This window comes from Pogoniulus pusillus, chromosome 42, assembly GCF_015220805.1.
Source record: "Pogoniulus pusillus isolate bPogPus1 chromosome 42, bPogPus1.pri, whole genome shotgun sequence".
Taxonomy (NCBI): domain Eukaryota; kingdom Metazoa; phylum Chordata; class Aves; order Piciformes; family Lybiidae; genus Pogoniulus; species Pogoniulus pusillus.
In genome coordinates, this window is record NC_087305.1 from 561,591 (window position 1) to 586,586 (window position 24,996).

At 58.7% G+C, this 24,996-nt stretch overlaps 1 protein-coding gene across 1 annotated transcript in view; it reads right to left on the reverse strand.

Annotated features, from left to right (window-relative positions):
- The window catches only part of ANTXR1 (ANTXR cell adhesion molecule 1), a 162,990-nt gene that overhangs the window by 73,193 nt on the left and 64,801 nt on the right, over nucleotides 1-24,996 (reverse strand). The window contains exons 11-12 of the mRNA XM_064175602.1: nucleotides 11,972-12,041; nucleotides 10,822-10,900 (exon numbers count right to left, since the gene is read on the reverse strand). Of these exons, the coding sequence (XP_064031672.1) occupies nucleotides 10,822-10,900; nucleotides 11,972-12,041 (149 nt within the window). The remainder of the gene's footprint in view (nucleotides 1-10,821; nucleotides 10,901-11,971; nucleotides 12,042-24,996) is intronic.

Consider the following 24,996-nt stretch of genomic DNA (forward strand, 5'->3'; position numbering starts at 1 on the left):
GACTGGCACAGGTTGAGGGTGCTGAGACCCTGGCACAGGTTGCCCAGGGAGGTTGTGGAGCACAGAAGCACCCAATGTGATCAAAGATCACATTGGGTGCTTCTGTGCTCCACAACCTCCCTGGAGGTGTTCAGTGCCAGTCTGGATGAGGCCTTTGAGCACCCTGTGCTGCTGGTAGGAAGTTGGCACTGGCTGAGCTTTGAGCTCCCATCCACCTCAACCCATTCCCATCACCTTAACCTTGAGAGGATGGCTGCTGAGTGGCACACACACAACTGTCCCAGCTGCTCCCTTACTGCCAACCACCCCAGGCAGAGGGCAGAGACTTCAGCCAGGCTCAGGAATCCTAATCTAGGCAGAAGGGATGTGGCTGATTGACATTTGGAAGCCATCAGTGAGAGAGTTCCCCTCCCTGGGGGACCTTGCTGAGAGGGAATGTGGGAGGCAGAGGAGGAGAGAGGCTGAGGAAAGGTCTCATCCAGACTGGCACTGGACACCTCCAGGGAGGTTGTGGAGCACAGAAGCACCCAATTGAAGATCACATTGGGTGCTTCTGTGCTCCACAACCTCCCTGGGCAAACTTGTGCCAGGCTCTCACCACCCTCAACCTGTGCCAGGCTCTCCCCACCCTCCCTCTCACTAATCTCTCCCTCACCTCCACTCTCCCTCTCCTCTCTTCCAGCTCAAAGCCATTATCCCTCAGCCTGGCACTGCCTACTCCCATGCCCACCTTTCCTCCACAGCCCAGCAGCTCTCCTCTGCTAAGCCAAACTCCTCTCCAGGACTGTGGGAGAGCTCAGCAGTGCTCAACCCCCCTTTAGATCTGCCCACCCACGAGTGGGTTTGAAGCAGCAACATCCTGGGCAGGGAGGAGCTGCTCTGCTGCTCTCTACCTTAGCTTAGCCTCTGTGTATGCCTCCCAAATGCCCTGACCCAACATGTCCCTTCCAGCTCCTTTTGCCAAGCAGAACTCCAACCTCCTGAAGGAGCAGAGTGGGGGCTGGGAAGGTTCTGCAGCCTGGACAGGAGAAGGCTTCCAGGAGAGCTTGGAGTGGCCTTGAAGGAGCTGAAGGGGGCTGCAGGAGGGCTGGGGAGGGAATATGGACAAGGTCTGGGGATGGCAGAAGGAGGAGGAATGGGCTTGAAGTGGCAGAGGGGAGATTGAAAGTGGATGTGAGGAAGAAGCTCTTGGCAGTGAGAGTGGTGAGAGACTGGCACAGGTTGAGAGTGGTGAGACCCTGGCACAGGTTGAGGGTGGTGAGAGACTGGCACAGGTTGAGAGTGGTGAGACCCTGGCACAGGTTGAGGGTGGTGAGAGACTGGCACAGGTTGAGAGTGGTGAGACCCTGGCACAGGTTGAGGGTGGTGAGAGCCTGGCATAGGTTGAGAGTGATGAGAGACTGGCACAGGTTGAGGGTGGTGAGAGACTGGCACAGGTTGAGAGTGGTGTGACCCTGGCACAGGTTGAGGGTGGTCAGACCCTGGTGCAGGTTGCCCAGGGAGGTTGTGGAGCACAGAAGCACAGAATGGGATCAAAGATTCCACAACCTCCCTGGAGAGGTGCTCAGGACCAAGTTAGATGAGGTCTTGAGCAACCTGTTCTAGTGGGAGGTGGAACTGGCTGAGCTTTGAGGTCCTTTCCAGCCTAACCCACTCTATGATTCTACTCTCTGGTTGTCTCCATCATGGGCTGGATGTGCATGGGCAGAGCAGTGAGCTCCAGTCAGTGCTGCTTGGGCTGAGGTCCTGCCACAGAGGCTTTCTCCCAGCCCACCTGTGGGTACCTCCTCTGGCCTCACCTCCTTGCAAAGCAGCCCAGGGTGCTCCTCACTGGGTGGCACAAGGGGCACAGGAGGAGCAGCCAGTGCTGCCCCTTGCCCCTCCAGGGGACAGCTGCCCAGGAAGGTCTGGTTTCTGCTGGCCCTGGAGCCCTTCAGCTTTCACCTCCCTTCCACTTTGCAGCCTGAGAGTCAGCAGTGCAAGAGGTCAGTTGTGGTTTTCCCTCGGGTGGGACCACTTCTGGAAACGAACAAAGACTCCTTTGAGTTCCCCTCCTGGCTGCTCTCCGAGGTGCTCTCCTTCTGCACTGGAGGGCAGCCCTCTGCCAGCCAGCAGAGCAGGGCTGGTTCCTGCCTCCAACGGCTGCCTGGCAACTGAGCTTGGGGGTTGGGTACCCCCCCGGGTGTGCAACCTGCTCCTCTGCCTGCAGACTGGCTCAGGGAGCAGCACTTCTCCCTTCCTCCCTGCTCCAGCACTTCATGGAGTGGATCCTGCTGGAGGCACTGCTGGGACAGGAGAACAGGGAGGAGGTGGTTGGGTACAGTCAGCATGGCTGCAGCAAGGGCACAGCATGGCTGCAGCAAGGGCACCTCCTGCCTGCAGCAAGGGCACAGCATGGCTGCAGCAAGGGCACCTCCTGCCTGCAGCAAGGGCACATCCTGCCTGGCAAACCTGGTGGCCTTCTATGAACAGGTCACAACACAAATAGCTGAGGGTCAAGCAACTGATGGCATTGACCTGGCCCTGAGCAAGGCTTTGGCACTGTCCTGCACCACATCCTGATCTCCAAGCTGGTGCCACATGGGTCTGAGGGGGGGAGCACAGATGGATACAGAACTGGCTTGATGGCTGAACCCAAAGAGTGGCTGCCAGTGGCTCCATGGCCAAGTGCAGGCAGTGACAAGCAGAGTCCCTCAGGGATCAGTCCTGGCACCAGTCTTGCTCAACATCTCTGTGGGTGCCATGGGCAGAGGCACTGAGTGCAGCCTCAGCAAGTTTGCTGCCCACACCAAGCTGTGTGGTGAAGCAGCCAGGCTGGAGGGCAGGATCCACCCAGAGGGACCTGGGCAGGCTGCAGAGGTGGGCACAAGCCAAGCTCAGGAGGTTCAACAGGACCAAGTGTCAGTTCCTGCAGCTGGGTCGAGGCAATGCCAAGCACAACCCCAGGCTGGGCAGTGCCAGGCTGGAGAGCAGCCCTGAGGAGAGGGACTTGGGGGTGCTGCTGGAGGAGAAGCTCAGCAGGAGCCAGCAGTGTGCACTTGCAGCCCAGAGAGCCAAGCAGAGCCTGGGCTGCAGCAGCAGCAGCAGTGTGGCCAGCAGGGCCAGGGAGGGGATTCTCCCCCTCTGCTCTGCTCTGCTGAGACCTCACCCGGAGTCCTGCATCCAGCTCTGGAGCCCCTGGGCCAAGAGGGCTGTGGAGATGCTGGAGAGTGTCCAGAGCAGGGCCAGGAGGATGCTGAGAGGCTGCAGCAGCTCTGCTGTGAGCACAGACTGAAAGAGTTGGGGCTGTGCAGGCTGGAGCAGAGGAGGCTCCCAGGTGACCTTCTTGTGGCCTGCCAGGACCTGAAGGGGGCTACAAAAAAGCTGGGGAGGGACTTTTGAGGCTGTGAGGGAGTGGCAGGAGTGGGGGGAATGGAGCAAAGGTGGCGGTGGGGAGAGTGAGGCTGGAGGTGAGGAGGAAGTTGTTGAGCAGGAGAGTGGTGAGAGCCTGGCAGGGGCTGCCCAGGGAGGTGGTTGAGGCCCCATGGCTGGAGGTGTTTGAGGCCAGGCTGGCTGAGGCTGTGAGCAGCCTGCTCTAGGGTAGGGTGTCCCTGGGCATGGCAGGAGGTTGGAACTGGCTGCTCCTTGTGGTCCCTTCCAACCCTGACCAGCCCTGCCCCTGACCTTTGCATGCTTCAGGGCTGCCCCCAGCACCTTCTGCCCCCAGCAGAGCTCACCTGGATGTCCCTGCATGGTTCTGCTACCTCTCACTTAGGTAAAGCAGCAACAACTCAGCCTCATCACCCTCTGGGGGGTAGAGGGAGGAGTGCTACCCCCACAGGGCAGTGGCAAGTGAAGGGAAAACAAGATGTAATAGGTAGAGACGTTGAGGAGGCAGCTTGAGGGGAGTGGATCAGACAAACAAGCCACGAGACAGATCCATCAAACCCTTGCAGCCAGCTGAGCTCTGTCGTGCTGGAGATGCTGGCATCCCCTCCCCAGCCCAGCACACAAACAGCAGCCTGTCTCCAAACCTTAGCAGCACTCATTCCAGCCCTTCCCCTCCTCTCTTGGGCTAGCTGCCAGTGGTCACATTAGCCCAGGCCAAACAACAGCCTAAATCACACTCAGGACAGCCCTGCCTTAGCTGTGCTGGGTGAAGAGGTAAGCTTGTGGAGGAGCAGGATTGAACTCCTGTCTGCAGCCCTTCGTGCACACAGTGCTGCTGAGCACCAAGCAGAGCTTGGCCCCAGCCACTGCCCCCCAGCCCTCAGCCTTCTGTCCACATTGCTCAGATCTGCTCTCCAGGCTAAGCAGCCCCAGGGCTCTGTCACCCTCACTGCAAAGAAGTTTCTCCTCCTGCTGAGCTGAAACCTTCTCTGGTGCAGTTTGGAGCTGTTGCTCCTCGGCTTACTGCTGCTGAGCACCAAACAGAGCTTGGCCCCAGCCACTGCCCCCCACCCCTCATCCATCTGGCCTCATTACTCAGATCTCCTCTCAGCCTTCTCCTCTCCAGGCTAAGCAGCCCCAGGGCTCTGTCACCCTCACTGCAAAGAAGGTTCTCCTCCTGCTGAGCTTCTGAAACCTTCTCTGGTGCAGTTTGGAGCTGTTGCTCCTTGGCTGGGTGAAGAAGTAAGCTTGTGGAGGAGCAGGATTGAACTCCTGTCTGCAGCCCTCCATGCACACAGTGCTGCTGAGCACCAAACAGAGCTTGGCCCCAGCCACTGCCCCCCAGCCCTCATCCATCTCTCCCCATTACTCAGCTCTCTTCTCAGCCTTCTCCTCTCCAGGCTCAGCAGCCCCAGGGCTCTCAGTCTCTCTCCACAGGGGAGATGCTCAACTCCCCCCCAGTCATAGGATCACAGAATCCCAGAATGGGTTAGGTTGGAAAGGAGCTCAAAGCTCAGCCAGCTCCAAACCCCTGCCATAGGCAGGGACAGCTCCCACTAGAACAGGTTGCTCAGGGTCTCACCCAGCCTGGTCCTGAGCACCTCCAGGGAGGTGGTGGAGCACAGAAGCACCCAATGTGATCTTCGATCACATTGGGTGCTTCTGTGCTCCACCACCTCCCTGGGCAACCTGTGCCAGGGTCTCACCACTCCCAACCTGTGCCAGGGTCTCAGCACCCTCAACCTCTGCCAGTCTCTCACCACCCTCACTGCCAACAACTTCTTCTCCCCCACCCTGGGGCACAAACCTTCTCGCCCTGCACCAGCTGGGGGATCTGTGAGGCTGTGAGGGTCCCAGGGAGGGAGCATCCCGTGGTGGAGGGCACATAGGCCCAAAATAGGCTTGTACCCTGTCAAACAGACACAAAGGGGCACACAGGGCCTGGCACCATAAAGCTTGCTCAGGTTGGGTAGCTCATGGGCTGCCAGGTGCACGGTCTGTGCTCTTCCCATATGTGGGGGAGCCAGGCCTGGGGACCCTGCCTAATTTGGGGGACCCTGCCTAATGTGGTGCATTTTGGCTGGCTGCCAAAGCTGATTGGGTGATATCCTGGCCAAAGGACCACTCACCTCAGCCCACATCTGCTAAAGAGGAGAGCAGAGGCAGGCAGGATGCTCGCTGCTCACCGCTCCCTGCTCGTTCGCTGCCTGCTGCTGCTTCTGCTTTGTGTCCTGCCTGTTTGCCTCACTGCCTCTGGCTGCAGCCACACTTTGCATCGTGCCTAAGCCTAACGACTGGCAGCCTGAGCCTGCCCCATCGAGCCCCAGTACAGGTAACGACCCAGCAACCACCTAGCAACGAGTCTGCACCTTGGGACCTGCTGTCCTGCCACTGCAGCCTGCTCTGCCACCCTGAACGTAGATAATGACCCAGCAACCACCTAGCAGTGAGTCTGCACCTTGGGACCTGCTGTCCTGCTGCTGCAGCCCCAAAACAGGTAACAACCCAGCAACCACCCAGCAGTGAGTCTGGACCTTGGGACCTGCTGTCCTGCCACTGCAGCCCCAGTACAGGTAAGGATTCAGCAACCACCCAGCAGTGAGTTTACACTTGGGACCTGCTGTCCTGCCACTGCAGCCTGCTCTGCCACCCTGAACGTAGATAATGACCCAGCAACCACCTAGCAGTGAATTTCAACACTAGGATCTGCCATCCCACAGCTCCAGCCCACCCTGCCAGCCCCAGTACAGGTAACGACCCAGCAACCACCTAGCAGTGAGTTTGCACTTGGGACCTGCTGTCCTGCCACTGCAGCCTGCTCTGCCACCCTGAACATAGATAATGACCCAGCAACCACCCAGCAGTGAGTTTGAGCTGGGACCTGCTGTCCTGCCACTGCAGCCTGCTCTGCCACCCTGAACGTAGATAATGACCCAGCAACCACCTAGCAGTGAGTTTCAACACTAGGATCTGCCATCCCACAGCTCCAGCCCACCCTGCCAGCCCCAGTACAGGTAACGACCCAGCAACCACCTAGCAGCGAGTCTGGACCTTGGGACCTGCTGTCCTGCTGCTGCAGCCTGCTCTGCCACCCTGAACATTGATAATGACCCAGCAACCACCTAGCAGTGAGTCTGCACCTTGGGACCTGCTGTCCTGCTGCTGCAGCCTGCTCTGCCACCCTGAACATTGATAATGACCCAGCAACCACCTAGCAGTGAGTCTGCACCTTGGGACCTGCTGTCCTGCTGCTGCAGCCCCAACACAGGTAACACAGCCCCAACACAGCCCCAACCCAGCAATCACCTAGCAGTGAGTCTGGACCTTGGGACCTGCTGTCCTGCTGCTGCAGCCCCAACACAGGTAACACAGCCCCAACCCAGCAATCACCTAGCAGTGAGTCTGGACCTTGGGACCTGCTGTCCTGCTGCTCCAGCCTGCCCTGCCAGCCCGAGGGCTGTTTCCTTGCTGTACACAGCACTCAGTCAGACTGCTCCAGCCTGCAAACCTGCACTCTGCTGTGCCCAGGTGGCTGCTGACCACCCGATGAGCTCCTGGGAGCCACAGAACACCACAGACAGTGTGCTCAATTTGGACTGAGCTGGCAACAAGCCACATGGCAGCAGCCACACAGGTGAAGCCTCAGCCACACAGCTCTCACCACATGTGATGGTTTGGGTGTTCCCTGCCCCCCCTGACATTAGAAGTCACCCAGACCAGGCTCAGCTGGCTCTGGAGATAGGACTGAAGCTGATGTTTACAGCTAGCACAATGCATGAGCAGAGATTTACAGCACAGACAGTTACAGACAGACCTATGCAAGGGAAAAGCTGAACAGGGTTAACCCTCCAGGGGGAGCAACCTTGAACCTGACCCTAGGTGGGCCTGACCCCTTCCCAGGGCTGGGTCTGAACACCACCAGGTATCACAGCATCACAGTCTCACAGCATCACAGTGTCACAGTGTCACCAAGGTTGGAAGAGACCTCACAGCTCATCAAGTCCAACCCTTTAGCACAGAGCTCAAGGCCAGACCATGGCACCAAGTGCCACGTCCAGTCCTGCCTTGAACAGCTCCAGGGACGGCGACTCCACCACCTCCCCGGGCAGCCCATTCCAGTGTCCAATGACTCTCTCAGGGAAGAACTTTCTCCTCACCTCCAGCCTAAATCTCCCCTGGCACAGCCTGAGGCTGTGTCCTCTCCTTCTGGTGCTGGCCACCTGAGAGAAGAGAGCAACCTCCTCCTGGCCACAACCTCCCCTCAGGTAGTTGCAGACAGCAATGAGGTCTGCCCTGAGCCTCCTCTTCTCCAGGCTAACCAATCCCAGCTCCCTCAGCCTCTCCTCCTAGGGCTGTGCTCAAGGCCTCTCCCCAGCCTCATTGCCCTTCTCTGGACACGCTCAAGCATCTCAATGTCCCTCCTAAACTGGGGGGCCCAGAACTGAACACAGCACTCAAGGTGTGGTCTAACCAGTGCAGAGTCCAGGGGCAGAATGACCTCCCTGCTCCTGCTGGCCACACCATTCCTGATGCAGGCCAGGATGCCACTGGCTCTCTTGGCCACCTGGGCACACTGCTGGCTCATGTTCAGGCAGGTATCAATCAGCACCCCCATATCCCTCTCTGTCTGGCTGCTCTCAGCCACTCTGACCCCAGCCTGTATCTCTGCATGGGGTTGCTGTGGCCAAAGTGCAGCACCCTGCACTTGGAGCTACTGAACACCATCCCCCTGGACTCTGCCCATCTGTGCAGGCAGTCAAGGTCCTGCTGCAGAGCCCTTCTGGTTAGCCCAATCCCCCTCCTCTCTAAAGAGCCATAAAAGCAGGAGGACTTCTGTTCTCTCTCTGTGCTCCCTGCTTACCATCATCACCATCCTGCTCCTGCTTCTCTTTGTTTCCCCATGGGGCAGACAAAGCCATCACCAGCACAGTCAGGTTGCATTTATGCCTTTTGCCTTTGCTTTCCCTTCCCTGCACCTTTGTAACTCCCCTACCTCAGATACTTTCTAAAGTCATTGTTAAGTTTTGCTTTTGACTCCCAACTCGAGTGAGATTCATTTATCTGGGAGTGCTTTGCCTTTGCTCTCTCTCCATCTAACCCCTTCCTTTTGGGACAGAAGGGGGAAGAGGGAAGGGCACTCTAGAAAAGTTGTTATTGGTTCTAGGAAATTGATTTGAGTCTCTGGAAACTGAAATCAGAACTGAGACAAAAGGTAATGCAGAAACACAGCTCCCCTCCCAGAAACCTGAGTCCCCAGGAGGGGCTCCCAACCTCTCAACTGCCCTTTCACTTTCCCCCTGCCCCTCTAAACCTTACCCAGGCCCAAGGAAGAATGGAGGTTTGGCCAGGGGGGTTAGGAAGCACAGTGGGTGGTATAAAGAAGCAGAGGGTGAGGTTAGAAGAATCATAGGATCATAGAACCAAGCAGCCTGGAAGAGAGCTCCAAGCTCCTCCAGCCCAGCCTAGCCCCCAGCCCTGCTCAACCAACCAGACCATGGCACTCAGTGCCCCAGCCAGGCTTGGCTGCAACACCCCCAGCCATGGGCACTGCACCACCTCCCTGGGCAGCCCATTCCAATGCCAATCACTCTCTCTGCCAACAACTTCCTCCTCACATCCAGCCTAGACCTGCCCTGGCACAGCTTCAGCCTGGGTCCCCTTGTTCTGTTGCTGGCTGCCTGGCAGCAGAGCCCAACCCCACCTGGCTACAGCCTCCCTGCAGGCAGCTGCAGGCAGCAATCAGCTCTGCCCTCAGCCTCCTCTGCTGCAGGCTGCACCCCCCCAGCTCCCTCAGCCTCTCCTCACAGGGCTGTGCTCCAGGCCCCTCCCCAGCCTTGCTGCCCTGCTCTGGGCACCTTCCAGCACCTCAACATCTCTCTGCAATGGAGGAGCCCAGAACTGGACACAGCACTGCAGGGGTGGCCTGCAGGGGCACAGGGCCCACACTGCTCCTGAGCCAGCCCAGGATGCCATTGGCTCTGCTGCCCACCTGGGCACACTGCTGGTGCTTCTGTGCTCCACAACCTCCCTGGGAAACCTGTGCCAGTCTCTCACCACCCTCACTGCCAAGAACTTCTTCCCCCTGCTCTGGGGCACAAACCTTCTCACCCTGCACCAGGTGGGGGTCTGTGAGGATGTCTGCTGCAGCCCCCAGGCACCCAGGGGGATGTGATCAGCTGGGGCAGGTTTGCTTCACAGGCTCCAAGCAGTGGGTGCAGTGCCCTGGGCTCTCTCTCTAGCACACCTTTGTCTTCTACTCTGGCAGGGAGACAGATGATGCTCTGGTGCTGGAGAATCTTGAGGGCTTCCAACTCACAGGCTCACAGATCTCAGGGGTTGGGAGGGACACAAAGAGCTCATCTAGTCCAAGCCCCTGCCAGAGCAGGACCACCCAAGCTAGCTCAGGGCACACAGAACACATCCAGACAGGCCTGGAAAGGCTCCACACCAGGAGACTCCACAGCCTCTCTGGGCAGCCTGTGCCAGGGCTCTGGGACCCTTCCAGCCAAGAAGTTGCCCTTGTGCTGAGCTGCAACCTCCTGTGCTGCAGCTTCCATCCATGACCTCTTGTGCTATCTCAGGGCACAGCAGAGCAGAGTTTGTGCTCTCCCTGCTGACCCCCAGCCCTTAGCTCTTTATAAGCACTGCTCAGATCCCCTCTCAGTCTTCTCTTCACCAGACCAAACTGCCCCAGGGCCCTCAGCCTCTCCTCACAGGGAGGCTCCAGCCCCTTTAGCATCTTCACAGCCCTCCTTGGACTCTCTCCAGCAGTTCCTGTCCCTCTTCACCTGGGGAGCCCCAGACTGAAGGCAGTGCTCAAGATGAGGTCTCAGCAGGGCAGAGCAGAGGGGCAGGAGAACCTCTCTGGCTCTGCTGGACACACTCTGCTCAATGCCCCCCAGGACCCCATTGGCCTCTTGGCCCCCAGGGCACATTGCTGCCCATGGATGCTCTCCCCCAGCACTCCCAGCTCCCTCTCCCTGGGGCTGCTCTCCAGCAGTCACCTCCCAGCCTGTGCTGCTGCAGTTTATTCTTCCTCCCCAGGTGCAGGACTCTGCAATTGGCCTTGCTGAACCTCATTTGGTTCCTCTGTGCCCAGCTCTGTGTCTCCAGGGCTCTCTGGATGGCTTCACAGCCTGCAGCTGTCTCAGCCAAGCCTCTCAGCTTGGTATCAGCAGCAAACCTCCTAAGCAGCCTCTGTCTGTCTGGGCCCTCATCAATGGCACTGATGAAGATATTGATCATCAAGTCCAACTTCCAAGCCAGCACCAGCATGGCAGACTTCACACCAAACATCCTCATCACTCCCAGGAGCTCACCTTGGCAAGAGGGGGACAGGTCCTTTGCACCATGCTACTCAGCCTGCAAGCCCCAGGGCTGGTGTAGCAATCAGCTGTTACTTGGTCCCACCACCCAACCTGAAGCATCTCAGGCACAGGAAGCAAAACTCACACAGTGTGTGCTGGAGATGATGACAGAGCTGGAGATGAAGCTCAGACCATCGTTCATACTGACTTGGAGAGCTGCTTCCCTGAAAGCAGAAACAGAAACAACCCAAAACACAAGAAACAAGTCAGGCCAGGCAGTCCACAGCCCCCTCCTAGCCAATGGCCCCAAAATCTGTGCCCCTGATGCACCAAAAGCCCTTTGGGCAGGTTAATGCTGCTGCTGCTCTCCCACTGTACCCCAGTGCACAGCTGCCAGCCCAGCAACAGGAGGCACTGCCAGAATCAGATGCATCTGAGACCCACAGAGGGACCTGGCCAGGCCAGACCAGTTAGGCTGAGGCCAAGGGCTGGGACCTGCCCTTGGGGCACAACCACCCCAGGAAGGCTCCAGGCTGGGGGCAGAGTGGCAGGGAAGTGCCCAGTAGGCAGGGAGCTGTGGGTGCCAGCACTTGGAGATGAGGCAGGGGGTGCCCAGGTGGGCAAGAAGGGCAGCAGCAGCCTGGGATGGCTCAGCACTGGTGTGGGCAGCAGCAGCAGGGCAGGGATTGTGCCCCTGGGCTGGGCAGTGGTGAGGGCACAGCTGGAGCCCTGGGGGCAGTTGTGTGCCCCTGAGTGCCAGGAGGACATTGAGAGGCTGGGGCAGGGCCAGGGAAGGGCAGCAAAGGTGGGCAAGGGTCTGGAGAAGAGATCTGGGGAGGGGCAGGTGAGGGAGCTGGGGGTGGTGAGGCTGAGGAAGAGGAGGCTGAGAGGAGAGCTCCTTGGCCTCTGCAGCTGCCTCAGAGGAGGCTGGAGCCAGGTGGGGGTTGGGCTCTGCTCCTGAGGACAAAGTGTCAGGACAAGAGGGAATGTCCTTAAGTTGCTCCAGGCAGGGAAGGTTTAGGTTGGACCTGAGGAGCATTTTCCCCATGGAAAGGGCTGCCAGGCCCTGGAGAAGGCTGCCAGGGAGGAGGTTGGGTGCCCACCCCTGGGTGTTTGCAAGCCACAGAGCTGTGGTGCTGAGGGCCATGGCTCAGCACCAGCCTTGGCAGGGCTGGAGGATGGTTGGGCTGGATGAGCTTTTGGAGGTCTTCCTCTCCATCCCAAGTGATGCAGCTCAGGCAGAAGCCTCTCCCCAGGTGCAGGGCAAAGATTTGGGTACCTGGAAACAAACCTACATGCCAACGTCCTGCAGCACAGGGGCTGGGCACAGCAGGTAGGTGTCTTCCACCACAAAAGGCTTCTCATCTGCAACACAAGAGGCACTCAGCTTTAGCACCAGGGCAGAGATGTGAAGCAGGCCTCAAAGGCCAAGTGCAAGTCAGGTTTGTCCTCACTCCTGACCTGTGCACAGAGCCTCAGACTGCGCTGGGCTGGGAGGGACCCTCCAAGGGCATCTTGCTGGAGCAGGCTGCACAGGGCCACAGCAAGGCTGAGCTTGAAGCACTGCAAGGACCTCAAGCACAGCCCTGGGCAGCCTGTGCCAGGCTCTCACCACCCTCAGTGTGCAGAACTTTCACCTGATCCTCAACACAACCCTCCCCTCCTCCAGATCCAAACCATGACAGCATCACAGAACCAAGCAAGCAGGAAGAGAGCTCCAAGCTCCTCCAGCCCAGCCTAGCCCCCAGCCCTGCCCAACCAACCAGCCCATGGCACTGAGCACCCCAGCCAGGCTTGGCTGCAACACTCCCAGCCATGGGCACTGCACCACCTCCCTGGGCAGCCCATTCCAGTGCCAATCACTCTCTCTGACAACAACTTCCTTCTCATATCCAGCCTGACCCTGCCCTGCCACAGCTTGAGGCTGTGTCCCCTTCTTCTGGCCCTGGCTGCCTGGCAGCAGAGCCCAACCCCACCTGGCTACAGCCTCCCTGCAGGCAGCTGCAGGCAGCAATCAGCTCTGCCCTGAGCCTCCTCTGCTGCAGGCTGCACCCCCCCAGCTCCCTCAGCCTCTCCTCACAGGGCTGTGCTCCAGGCCCCTCCCCAGCCTTGCTGCCCTGCTCTGGACACCTTCCAGCACCTCAACATCTCTCTGCAATGGAGGAGCCCAGAACTGGACACAGCACTGCAGGGGTGGCCTGAGCAGTGCTGAGCACAAGTACATTGCCCTCAGCCTATCTCCACAGCCCCTTCTGAGCAGTCCCTGCCCAAGGACATGATCCACAAGGCCCAGCAGTGTGAGAGATAAAAGCCACTGCAGAGCAGCTGTGCCAAGGCAGCTGTAGGAGAGGTTCAGCTCATGGAGTCAGAGCAGATGCAAGTGAACAGGAGGTAGCTGCACCCCAGCAAAGAGACTTCACCACCTCCAAGGAGCCCCTGGGAAGGATGGGACAGTTCCTTGCTGTGCTTGCTGAAGTGCAGCCTGTGGCCCCCAACCACCTCATGCCCCTTCCTAACTGTGCTTAGTGACTACCCTGGGGCACAGAGGCAACTGGCAACACAGGAGCAAGGCTACAGTGCTCAGTGCACCCCTGGCAGTGGAAAGGAGCAAGGATAAAAGCTGAGCCAAATTGATTTCCAGTCCAGTGAGGAGCTGAACTCTTGTGCATGTCCCAGCTCCATGTGAGGTGCCAGTGGAAAGAGGCAAAGCCACAAAGAGACCCAAGCAACCTTCTCTAAGGTCATTCCTGCATCAGCTGTGAGCCTTGCTGGTTCTTCACCTGGCAGCTGAGCCAAAGTTGCTCACCTGGAGGGTGCCTCACAGCACTCAGGGTGGCAGCAGTGCAGCAGCATTGGTCCTGCCCCCTTGCCAGGGGTTAGCTCAGCAGGGTTTACTTGGAGGCAGGGTCACACAGCATGCTTTAGTCCAGTGGGTGAGGCATGGAGGGGTGGTTTGGAGTCACCAAGCCAAGTGTTCTGAGCCAGGGGTTGCTAAAGAGAGCACCTGAGAAAGCAGTGGCTCCTGGCAGAGAGGCTCATCCCTGCTGCAGTGCTTTCCCCTGGCAGCCATGGAAGAGGCTCTTGCCCCAGGCAGGTTAGGGATTGCTTTGCTTTGTTCCCACAGCTCCATTCAAATGAAGATGAAGAAGTCAGGAAAAGTTGTGAGCTGCACTGGGAGCTTTCCTCCTCCAGCTTCCAGCAGCTCCCTGCCTGAGTGCACAGCCTTCAGTCAGCCACTGGCCCACAGCAGCTGTTTTGTTAAGGGTAATTGGCACTGGCAGACAGCTGAAACCTTTCAGCCAGCCACATGCTCCACAGGCTGCTCCTGCATCAGCCTCACCCACCAAAGGCAGTCTCTGGAGCCTCCATCAGCCTCACCCACAGAGAGCATCCTCTGGAGCCTCCATCAGCCTCACCCACAGAGAGCATCCTCTGGAGCTTCCATCAGCCTCACCCACAGAGAGCATCCTCTGGAGCCTCCATCAGCCTCACCCACCAAAGGCAGCCTCTGGAGCCTCCATCAGCCTCACCCACAGAGAGCAGCCTCTGGAGCCTCCATCAGCCTCACCCACAGAGAGCATCCTCTGGAGCTTCCATCAGCCTCACCCACAGAGAGCATCCTCTGGAGCCTCCATCAGCCTCACCCACAGAGAGCAGCCTCTGGAGCTTACATCAGCCTCACCCACCAGGAGCAACCTCTTCAGCCTCCATCAGCCTCACTCACTGGGAGCAGCCTCTCCAGATTCTGGAGGTGTTCAGCCTGGAGAAGAGCAGGCTGAGAGGAGACCTCACTGCTCTCTACAGCTAGGAGCAGCTGTGGAGCTGTGGGAGGGTAGCAGAGCCCTGCAAAGGGACCTGGCCAGGCTGCATGGGTGGGCAGAGGCCAAGGGGATGAGACTGAACAAGGCCAAGGGCAGGTTCTGCACTTTGGCCACAACAACCCCAAGCAGCTCCAGGCTGGGGCCAGAGTGGCTGAGAGCAGCCAGGCAGAGAGGGTCCTGGGGGTGCTGGCAGAGAGGAGCTGCAGAGGAGGCAGCAGTGCCCAGGTGGGCAGCAGAGCCAATGGCATCCTGGGCTGGCTCAGGAGCAGTGTGGGCAGCAGGACAAGGGAGGTTCTTCTGCCCCTGTGCTCAGCACTGCTCAGGCCACCCCTGGAGTGCTGTGTCCAGCTCTGGGCTCCTCCACTGCAGAGAGATGTTGAGGTGCTGGAAGGTGCCAGAGCAGGGCAGCAAGGCTGGGGAGGTGCTTCTGTGCTCCACAACCTCCCTGGAGAGGTGTTCAGCACCAGGCTGGATGAGACCTTGAGCAACCTGTTCTAGCAGGAGCTGTCCCTGCCCATGGCAGGAGGTTGGCACTGGCTCAGCTTTCAGCTCCCTTCCAACCCCTTCCCATTCTCTGTCCTCTCCTTTGCCAGCCCTGGCACAAAGGGCAAAGCATGCTCCATGCCAGCTCTCACTAAACCAAGAGCTGGCAGCACTCTGCAGGGCCTTTAACTCAGCTCTCATGAAGGTTTCTCTTTCTCTCTCCCCACCCCCAAATCTGCACTCTCTGCCTCTGCCAAAACTTTGCCTCTCCAGAAAGTTTATCAGGCTCAGAGTCCCAGGAGGGAGCTCCTGGCTGGGGCCAGGCTGGCTCCAGGGCAGAGCTGATTTTGGTTGGGGAATGTTTGTGTTTCACCACAAGAATGAGTGAGTCCTTCCCCTCTGCTCCAAACAAAGGCAGATCCTTTTTGGGTTTGCACAGCTCTGAGCCATCTGATGCCTTCCTGGAATAAACTTTGCAGAGGGACACCAAAACCCAGCAGCACTTCTCAGCTGTGCTGGCATCTGTGGCTGCAGCCTGCGCTGACCACACTGGGGGCTTCTGTGCTCCACAGCCTCCCTGGCAGCCTCTGCCAGTCTCACCACCTTCAACCTCTGCCAGTGCTCCACAGCCTCCCTGGCAGCCTCTGCCAGAGTCTCACCACCTTCAACCTCTGCCAGTGCTCCACAGCCTCCCTGGCAACCTCTGCCAGAGTCTCACCACCTTCAACCTCTGCCAGTGCTCCACAGCCTCCCTGGCAGCCTCTGCCAGTGTCTCACCACCTTCAACCTCTGCCAGTGCTCCACAACCTCCCTGGACAACCTGTGCCAGAGTCTCACCACCTTCAACCTGTGCCACTGCTCCACAACCTCCCTGGGCAGCCTGTGCCAGTCTCTCACCACCCTCACCCTGTGCCAGTGCTTCACAACCTCCCTGGGCAACCTGTGCCAGAGTCTCACCACCTTCAACCTGTGCCAGAGTCTCACCACCTTCAACCTGTGCCAGAGTCTCACCACCCTCAACCTGTGCCAGTGATCCACAACCTCCCTGGAAACCTGTGCCAGTGTCTCACCACCCTCACCCTCTGCCAGTGCTCCACAGCCTCCCTGGCAACCTGTGCCAGTATCTCAACACCCTCAACCTGTGCCAGTGTCTCAACACCCTCATCCTGTGCCAGTGCTCCACAACCTCCCTGGGCAGCCTGTGCCAGGGTCTCAACACTCTCAACCTCTGCCAGTGCTCCACAACCTCCCTGGCAACCTGTGCCAGGGTCTCACCACTCTCAGCCTGTGCCAATGATCCACAACCTCCCTGGGCAACCTCTGCCAGTCTCTCACCACCCTCACTGCAAACAATTTCCTCCTCACATCCACTTTCAGTCTCCCCTCTGCCACTTCAAACCCATTCCTCCTCCTCCTCTCTTTCCCAGTCCTTGTCCATAGTCCCTCCCCAGCCCCCCTGGAGCTTCCACCCACTGCCCACTGCCCTGTTGTTGGGCATCACCCAGCAGAGCCTGGCTGCATGCTCTGGGCCTTCTCCTGTCATATTCATAACCATGCATGAGGTCACCTCTCATCTGCTCCCTCTGGGAGCCCTTTCAGCAGGGCACTTCCCCCTGCTCCCACTCCTGTCATTCTCTCCCAGCACTCCTCCACCTTTCCCATCCCCCTCTGGCCTGTCAGTTCTGTCATCCCCCAGCAGCAGTGAACAGTTTCTTCTGCCATGAGCAGGGCATAACCTTTTGGCCTTGGAGTGCTGCCCATGCATCCTGTTAAAGGCTCCATGCTGTGGTGCAGAGGAGCAAGTCCCGAGAGGAGAGGGACAAAGCCCAGAGAAGGTGCCCAGGACAGAGCTGTACCTTCTGCACTTGGGCCACAACAACCCCAAGCAGCTCCAGGCTGGGGAGTGGCTGAGAGCAGCCAGGCAGAGAGGGAGCTGGAGGTGCTGGGAGAGAGCAGCTGCAGAGGAGGCAGCAGTGCCCAGGTGGGCAGCAGAGCCAATGGCATCCTGGGCTGGCTCAGGAGCAGTGTGGGCAGCAGGACAAGGGAGGTTCTTGTGCCCCTGTGCTCAGCACTGCTCAGGCCACCCCTGGAGTGCTGTGTCCAGTTCTGGGCTCCTCCATTGCAGAGAGATGTTGAGGTGCTGGAAGGTGCCCAGAGCAGGGCAGCAAGGCTGGGGAGGGGCCTGGAGCACAGCCCTGTGAGGAGAGGCTGAGGGAGCTGGGGGGGTGCAGCCTGCAGCAGAGGAGGCTCAGGGCAGAGCTGATTGCTGCCTGCAGCTGCCTGCAGGGAGGCTGTAGCCAGGTGGGGTTGGGCTCTGCTGCCAGGCAGCCAGCAACAGAACAAGGGGACAGAGGCTGAAGCTGTGCCAGGGCAGGTTGAGGCTGGATGTGAGGAGGAAGTTGTTGTCAGAGAGAGTGATTGGCACTGGAATGGGCTGCCCAGGGAGGTGGTGCAGTGCCCATGGCTGGAGGTGTTGAGGAGGAGGCTGCATGAGGCACTCAGTGCCAGGGCTTAGCTCATCAGAAGGGGCAGGGGAGAGGTTGGACTCGGTGAGCTCAGAGCTGCTTTCTGACCTGGGTAGCTGAGTGGCTCTGTGCTCTCCCAGCCACACAACCAAGCTGCATTCAGCCTTGGCTCTGCTGAGTGGCTCAGCCAAGGTCCAGCTGCCTGACTGAGCACTGCCTGCAGAGCTCCCTCGTGGAAGGGCTGAAGCCAGCACAGCATCTTCCAACTGCCAGCACCAGGTCTCGAGTGCTGAGTGCTGCTCTCCCAACAGCAGCGAGGGTCTGGGGCCAGGAGAGGCTGCCAGAGCTGTTTGCCCAACCTCCCACATTCCACAGAGCAACCATTTCCTGCTCCTGCCCCTGTGCTAGTCACAGAATGGGAGGGGTTGGAAGGGACCTAGGAGATCATCCAGCCCCAGCCCCCTGCCGAAGGAGGATCTCTCAGGGCAGGGCTCACAGAGCACATCCAGGCAGGTTTGGAAGCTCCCCAGAGAAGGAGGCTCCACAGCCTCTCTGGGCAGCTTGCTCCAGGCCTCCTCCAAGCATCCTCACACCAAAGAAGTTTCTCCTCACGTTGAGGTGGAACCTTCTGGGTTGTTGTACCTCTTGTTCCTTGTCCACTGGGCACCCCCAAACTGAGCCTGGCACCCACCTATGCCTGACACCCACCCTCAGACATTGATCTGATCCCCTCTCAGCCTCCTCTTCTCCAGATTGACCCCCCCCCAAGGGCTCTCAGCCTTTCTCCACAGCAGAGATGTTCCACTGCCTTCATCATCTTCACAGCCTCCCCTGGCCTCTCTCCAGCAGGTCTCTGTCTCCCTTGAACTGGGCAGCTCAAAACTGGGCACAGCATCCCAGGTGTGGTCTCAGCAGGGGCAGAGCAGAGGGGGAGCAGAACCTCCCAGATTTGCTTTCAACTACAGCAGAGCTCAGAAAACATTTTGGCCTAAGAGACCTTCTGGGAGTCTTCTCCTAGAGTGGCCTCAGCCTGGGCTGGCAGCTTGGCTGCTCTCAGGAGGATCTGTGCCAAGGCTCTTCTCTGCAACTCAGCCCACTGGGGGTGGGCAGCCCTGAGCCCCCATCAGCCTGACAACTTCTGGGTGGGGAATGGCTGAGAGCAGCCCTGAGGAACAGGACCTGAGGGTCTGAGGAGATGCAAAGCTCCACAGGAGCCTGCAGTGTGAGTGCAGCCCAGACACAACCCTGTGCTGGGCTGCAGCAGGAGCAGTGTGGGCACAGGGCAAGGGAGAGGACTCTGCCCCTTGGCTCCGCTCTCCTCACACCCCACCTGGAGCACTCTGTGCAGCTCTGCAGCCCCCAGCACAAGCAGCACATGGAAGTGTTGGAGCCAGCCCAGAGGAGGCCACCAAGATGCTGAGAGGGCTGCAGCAGCTCTGCTCTGAGCACAGGCTGAGAGAGTTGGGGCTGTGCAGCCTGCAGAGGAGAAGGCTTCCAGGAGAGCCTGGAGTGGCCTTGCAGGAGCTGAAGGGAGCTGCAGGAGGGCTGGGGAGGGAAATATGGACAAGGTCTGGGGATGGCAGGAGGAGGAGAAATGGGTTTGAAGTGTGAGAGGGGAGACTGAAAGTGGATGTGAGGAGGAAGTTGTTTGCAGTGAGGGTGGTGAGAGACTGGCAGAGGTTGAAGGTGGTGAGACCCTGGCACAGGTTTCCCAGGGAGGTTGTGGAGCACAGAAGCACAGAATGGGATCTTTGATCACACTGGGTGCTTCTGTGCTCCACAACCTCCCTGGAGAGGTGCTCAGGACCAGGCTGGATGAGGCCTTGAGTGACCTGTTCTAGTGTGAGGTGTCCCTGCCTATGGCAGGAGGTTGGCACTGGCTGAGCTTTGAGCTCCCTTCCAACCCTTCTATCATTCTATGCTGTCCCTCTGCTATCTCAGCCGAGGCAAAGCCCTTCCCTACCTGCCCCACCTAGCAAAGCACTGCCTCTGGTGCTCCTGGCTGACCCCTCCTCTGATGCCTCCTCTCCTGAAAGCTCTGCAAGCCAAGTTTGCATTTCCAACCCACTTTGTGGGGAGGTAGGAATGCAGTGAGAGGCTGCAGGGCCCTGGGAGCTGGAGATTCTGCCTTGGAGAAAGCCTCAGAAAGCAGCAATGTTTTGTTAATGCTGTAATGCAAACCACATTGAGCTCAGCCTGGCCTGGCTCTGCTTTGTGCAGGGACAGAGGAGCTCTGAGTGCCAAAGGCAGACTGAGCAGAGAAAGGGGATGGAGGGGAGCAAAGGGAGGGAGGAAGAGGCAGATAAGCACAGAATGATGATCTCACAGCCAGAACAGTCTCTGGCTGGAGAGGAGGGATCTGGAAGGAGCTGCAGCTTCTCTGCTGTGCTTGCAACTCTGCTGCACAAGCACAGTCACAGAACTGAGCAGGTCAGACAAGAGCTCTGACCTCACTGAGTCCAACCTCTCACCTAACCCTTCTGATGAACTAAGCCTCCAGCAACAGCAAGTGTGGCTCTGTTAGAGGGCAGGAGGGCTCTGCAGAGGAACCTGGGCAGATGGGCACAGTCCAGTGCCAGGAGTTCTAACAAGGCCAAGGGCAGGGTTCTGAACTTGGGCCACAACAACCTCATGTAGTGCCACAGGCTGGGGCCAGAGTGGCTGAGAGCAGCCAGGCAGAGAGGGCCCTGGGGGTGCTGGCAGAGAGCAGCTGCAGAGGAGGCAGCAGTGCCCAGGTGGGCAGCAGAGCCAATGGCATCCTGGGCTGGCTCAGGAGCAGTGTGGGCAGCAGGACAAGGGAGCTGCTTCTGCCCCTGTGCTCAACACTGCTCAGGCCACCCCTGCAGTGCTGTGTCCAGTTCTGGGCTCCTCCATTGCAGAGAGATGTTGAGGTGCTGGAAGGTGCCCAGAGCAGGGCAGCAAGGCTGGGGAGGGGCCTGGAGCACAGCCCTGTGAGGAGAGGCTGAGGGAGCTGGGGGGGTGCAGCCTGCAGCAGAGGAGGCTCAGGGCAGAGCTCATTGCTGCCTGCAGCTGCCTGCAGGGAGGCTGTAGCCAGGTGGGGTTGGGCTCTGCTGCCAGGCAGCCAAGGACAGAAGAAGGGGACAGAGGCTGAAGCTGTGGCAGGGCAGGTCTAGGCTGGATGTTAGGAGGAAGTTGTTGTCAGAGAGAGTGATTGGCACTGGAATGGGCTGCCCAGGGAGGTGAGAGGTTGGACTGGATGAGCTCAGAGCTCTTTTCCAACCTGGCTAATTCTGTGTCTCTGTCTCTGTCTCTGTGGTTCCTCCACACGTGGCCTGAGGAGCTGCAAAGGAGTCTGCAGCAGGGAAATGCAGAGTCCTGCTCTGGCAGTCACTGCAGCACAGCCTGCTGGGGGCTGGCAGAGCATCTGGGGGAAGGTCTCCCACTTGTGCCAGCCTTCATTAGAGGGCACCAAGCTCCCCTGGGTGTGTGCTTGCAGCTAGGACACCTGGAGGCACAGGTCCTGCCCTCCCAGACCCACATCCACCCGCTGGAGGTGGCACGCAGGGGCTGGCACTCTCCAGTGCCACAGTAAAAGCTGCTAGAGGGAAATAAAAGACGATTCAGTGGAGGCCTAAAGGGAAATGACAGAGAGGGGGAGAAGGGAACTGCAGAGCTCTGCTGTGCTGAGTGCCCAGGCTGTGCAGGAGGCATTGCAAGCAAAGCACAGGGAGAGGCAAAGAGAGGGACAAAGGAGCATCCTGCCAGGCTTTGAACACAGAGCACAGTTTGCAGCAGGCATTTGTTGGGTAGCTCTGGCCCCCAGCTCCCTGCACACCTCACCCTGCTGCTGCCTGCCAAAGTCCTCCCCCACTCCTCCTCTCCTCACTTCCCCTCTCTCCTGGTGCCTGGAGCTGGAGTTAGACCCAGGCCAGGCTGTGCAGGGGATCACTTCTGGCCCAGCTCCAGAACGTTCCCTAGCATGCAAATGTTCAGCCCCACCTCTGCTGTGCTCTGTGCTGCTTCCTCACCCATCTTTCATCTCTCCAGCTTTAAATTGCCTAGGACAGATCTTGCCTCTATGCCCAGAACTATCTTTGCTGGCTCCTGCACAATCTGGGCAGACAAAGCCATTTCAGCACCCCAGAGCAGTCGTAAATCACTGCCCTGGGTAATTACTTTTAACTCTGTGCAGGCTGAACCCAATCCTCCCAGGTCCTGCTGCTGGCAGCCCACAGCCTGCTCTTGAGCACGCAGCTGATTGCAGCTCTGCTCAGCCAGATGCTCTTCATGGCTTCCACAGATGTTCCTCTTCTCTTTATCCTGTAAGTAGGAACATGATGAGCCTCTGCTCTCTTCACCTGCCACTTCTCCCTGCCAGTAATCCCCATAAAAACCTATTAGCTCAGGCCCTTAACCTCAGCAAGCCCTGCCTGTGCTGGCCTACATCTCCTCGGGGATCATTTAAGGCTTCAGGAATTGTTGGCTTAGTCTTATCTGCTCAAGCACCTCCCTCCCCTCAGCCCAGCAGAGGCTGAGAGGTCTGGAGCAAACAAAAGCAGCTAAGCCATCCCTTCTCCACAAGGCTGCCACAAACCCCTCACTTGCTGAGCTCTTCTGCTCAGCTGTTTGCAGCTCAGTGCCACTAAGGCACTCTGAGGAGCCAGGCTGGGAGCTGCAGGCTCCAGCACAGTGATCTGGGAACCTGCTTGATTCTATGATTCTATGGTGCCATGGCCTGGTTGACTGACTAGGGCTGGGTGCCAGGTTGAATTGGATGATCTTGGAGGTCTCTTCCAACCTGGTTGCTTCTATGATTCTATGAAACCCTGAGCTGCATTCCCACGCAGAGCAGCTTCAACTCGACAGAGCTGTGCCAGTTCCCACCTGGAGGGACTTGGGTTTGAGAACATTGCTGAGCAGCTGCTGAGCTGCCCCAGTCTGGGAAGGGTTTGAGCTCAGAAACTGAGTTTGTGGCTTGCTTCCAGGTCACTGCATCCATCGAGGGCTGAGACCTGAGAAGGGTTGGTGCAGTGCCAGGGAGAATGAGCTCACTGCTCGGGGATGCATGGATTCAAGGCACAGGAGGCAAGGAGCAGAGCCCTCACTTCCCACGCTGGTTGTGAGGACCAGGCAGACAAAAGCCCCATGGGCTGCACTGGGGCAGGCTGCTTGGTCCTGAGAGCTGCCCTGAGAGGTGGTGCAGACACCACAGTGAGCTGCTCGGCTGGGGAAGCAGCCAGCACACACACACAGGGCAAGGAGCCTTCCTCCTCACCTTCCCCAGCATCAGGCCATGGTGCTTGGCAGTGAGGTCAGCCCTTGCACACAGTTCCTCCTGCTGGCAGCACTGGCTACTGTGTGCCATTCCAGGCAGGAATGCCTTGCTGCTGAGCCAGCCCCGAGGATGAGCAGCAGCTGGGATGCAGGCAGCCAGGGCACAGAGCCACAGAGCCACAGAGTCAGTCACAGTCACAGAGTCAGTGTCACTGAGACAAAGAGACAGAGTCACAGAGCCACAGAGTCAAAGAGTCACAGTCACAGAACCAAAGAATCACAGTCACAGAGCCACAGAGCCACAGAGTCAGAGCCACAGAGCCACAGAGTCACAGAGCCACAGTCACAGAGCCACAGAGTCACAGAATCACAGAGCCACAGAGCCACAGAGCTACAGAGCCACAGAGTCACAGTCACAGAGTGTCAGGGGCTCGAAGGGACCACCAAAGCTCATCCAATCCAAGCCCCCTGGAGAGCAGGATCACCCAGAGCAGATCCCACCTGGAGTCCTGTGTCCAGTTCTGGAGCCTCTTACAAGAAGGATATGGATATGCTGGAAGGGGTCCAGAGCAGGGCCAGGAGGGTGAGCAGAGGGCTGGAGCTGCTCTGCTATGAGGAGAGACTGAGGCAGTTGGGGCTGTGCAGGCTGGAGAGGAGGAGGCTCTGAGGTGACCTTGTTGTGGCCTTGCAGTGCCTTAAGGGGGCTACAAGAAAGCTGGGGAGGGACTGTTTAGGCTGTCAGGTAGGGATAGGACTGGGGGGGAATGGAACAGAGCTGGAAATGAGGAGATTCAGCCTGGATGTTAGGAAGAAGTTGTTCAGCAGGAGGGTGCTGAGAGCCTGGCAGGGGCTGCCCAGGGAGGTGGTGGAAGCCTCATCCCTGGAGGTGTTTCAGGCCAGGCTGGCTGAGGCTGTGCACAGCCTGCTCTGGTGTGAGGTGTCCCTGCCCATGGCAGGGGGGTTGGAGCTGGCTGAGTCTTGGGATCCCTTCCAGCCCTGACTGATTCTATGATTCTATAATCACACAGCAACACCTCCAGGCAGGCTTTGGATATCTGCAGAGAGGGAGACTCCACAGCCCCCCTGGGCAGCCTGTGCCAGGCTCTGGCACCCTCCCAGGGCAGAAATTCCTCCTCCTGTTTCCATGGAGCTTCCTCTGCCTCAGCTTGCACCACTGCCCCTGTGCTGTCAGTGGGTATCACTGGGCAGAGCTGGCTCCAGCCTCTGGCACTCACCTGCACAACTTTACATGCACTGCTGAGGTCACCTCTCAGTCTCCTCTCCCAGCAGCTCAGCCCCAGCTCCCTCAGGCTCTGCTCCTAACAGAGCTGTTCCATTCCCTTCTTCATCTCTGTAGCTCTGTGCTGGACTCTCTCCAGCAGTTCTGTGTCCCTCTTGAGCTGGGGGGCCCAGAACTGGACACAGGACTCCAGCTGCAGCCTCAGCAGGGCAGAGCAGAGGGGCAGGAGAACCTCTCTCGACCTACTCACCACAGCCCCCCTGGGCAGCCTGTCCCAGGCTTCTGTTACCCTCACAGGGAAAAAATTCCTCCTCATGTTCCCATGCCTCAGCTTGCACCCACAGCTCCTTGTCCTGCCACTGAGCTCACACAGCCTCAGGTGACAGGGGCAGCTCTGGAGCCAATGGCACAGGAGCAAGAAGCCTTCTCTGGAGGAGGGAGTGGACCAGCAACTCCAGGCTGGAAAGAGTTGAGGTGGGAGAGGTAGCAAGCAGAGCCCTGACATCACTGCTGTGCCTCACCCAGCTGGCAGCAGCAGCAGCTGCCTCCACCTCCCATTCAGGCTCAGAGTCCTGCTCTGGGCTCACACTGCAGAGGAGGCCATCAGGAGGCCAATGGATTGTTGGATGGGTGTGGAGGCAGAAACGAGTGAAGGACAGGAGACAGGGAAAGGAGACCTGCAGCAGATCTCTGCCTTCTGGACAGGCCTCCTAAGCCAGCAGGAGGAGAGCTGGGCTGGGGTCAGCACATCTGCTGCTTGTCTGCCACGAGTCACTTGGAGCAGCTCTCTTCAGTGCTGCAGCTTCAGCTCCCCAGCAGGGAAGCAGGGCTGGGAGAGTTCATCCCCTTCATCCCCAGCTCCCAGGGATGCAGATTCTTTTTCCACAGATCTATTTTAGAGCTCCTCATAAAACACTCAAGCAAAGCCCAGGATCCAAGTTTCCCAGGCTTCTGAAGTCACACTGCAAAGAGCTCTGTGCTGCAGCTCTGCAAAGGGCTCTGTGCTGCAGCTCTGCAGAGAGCTCTGTGCTGCAGCTCTGCAGAGAGCTCTGTGCTGCAGCTCTGCAAAGGGCTCT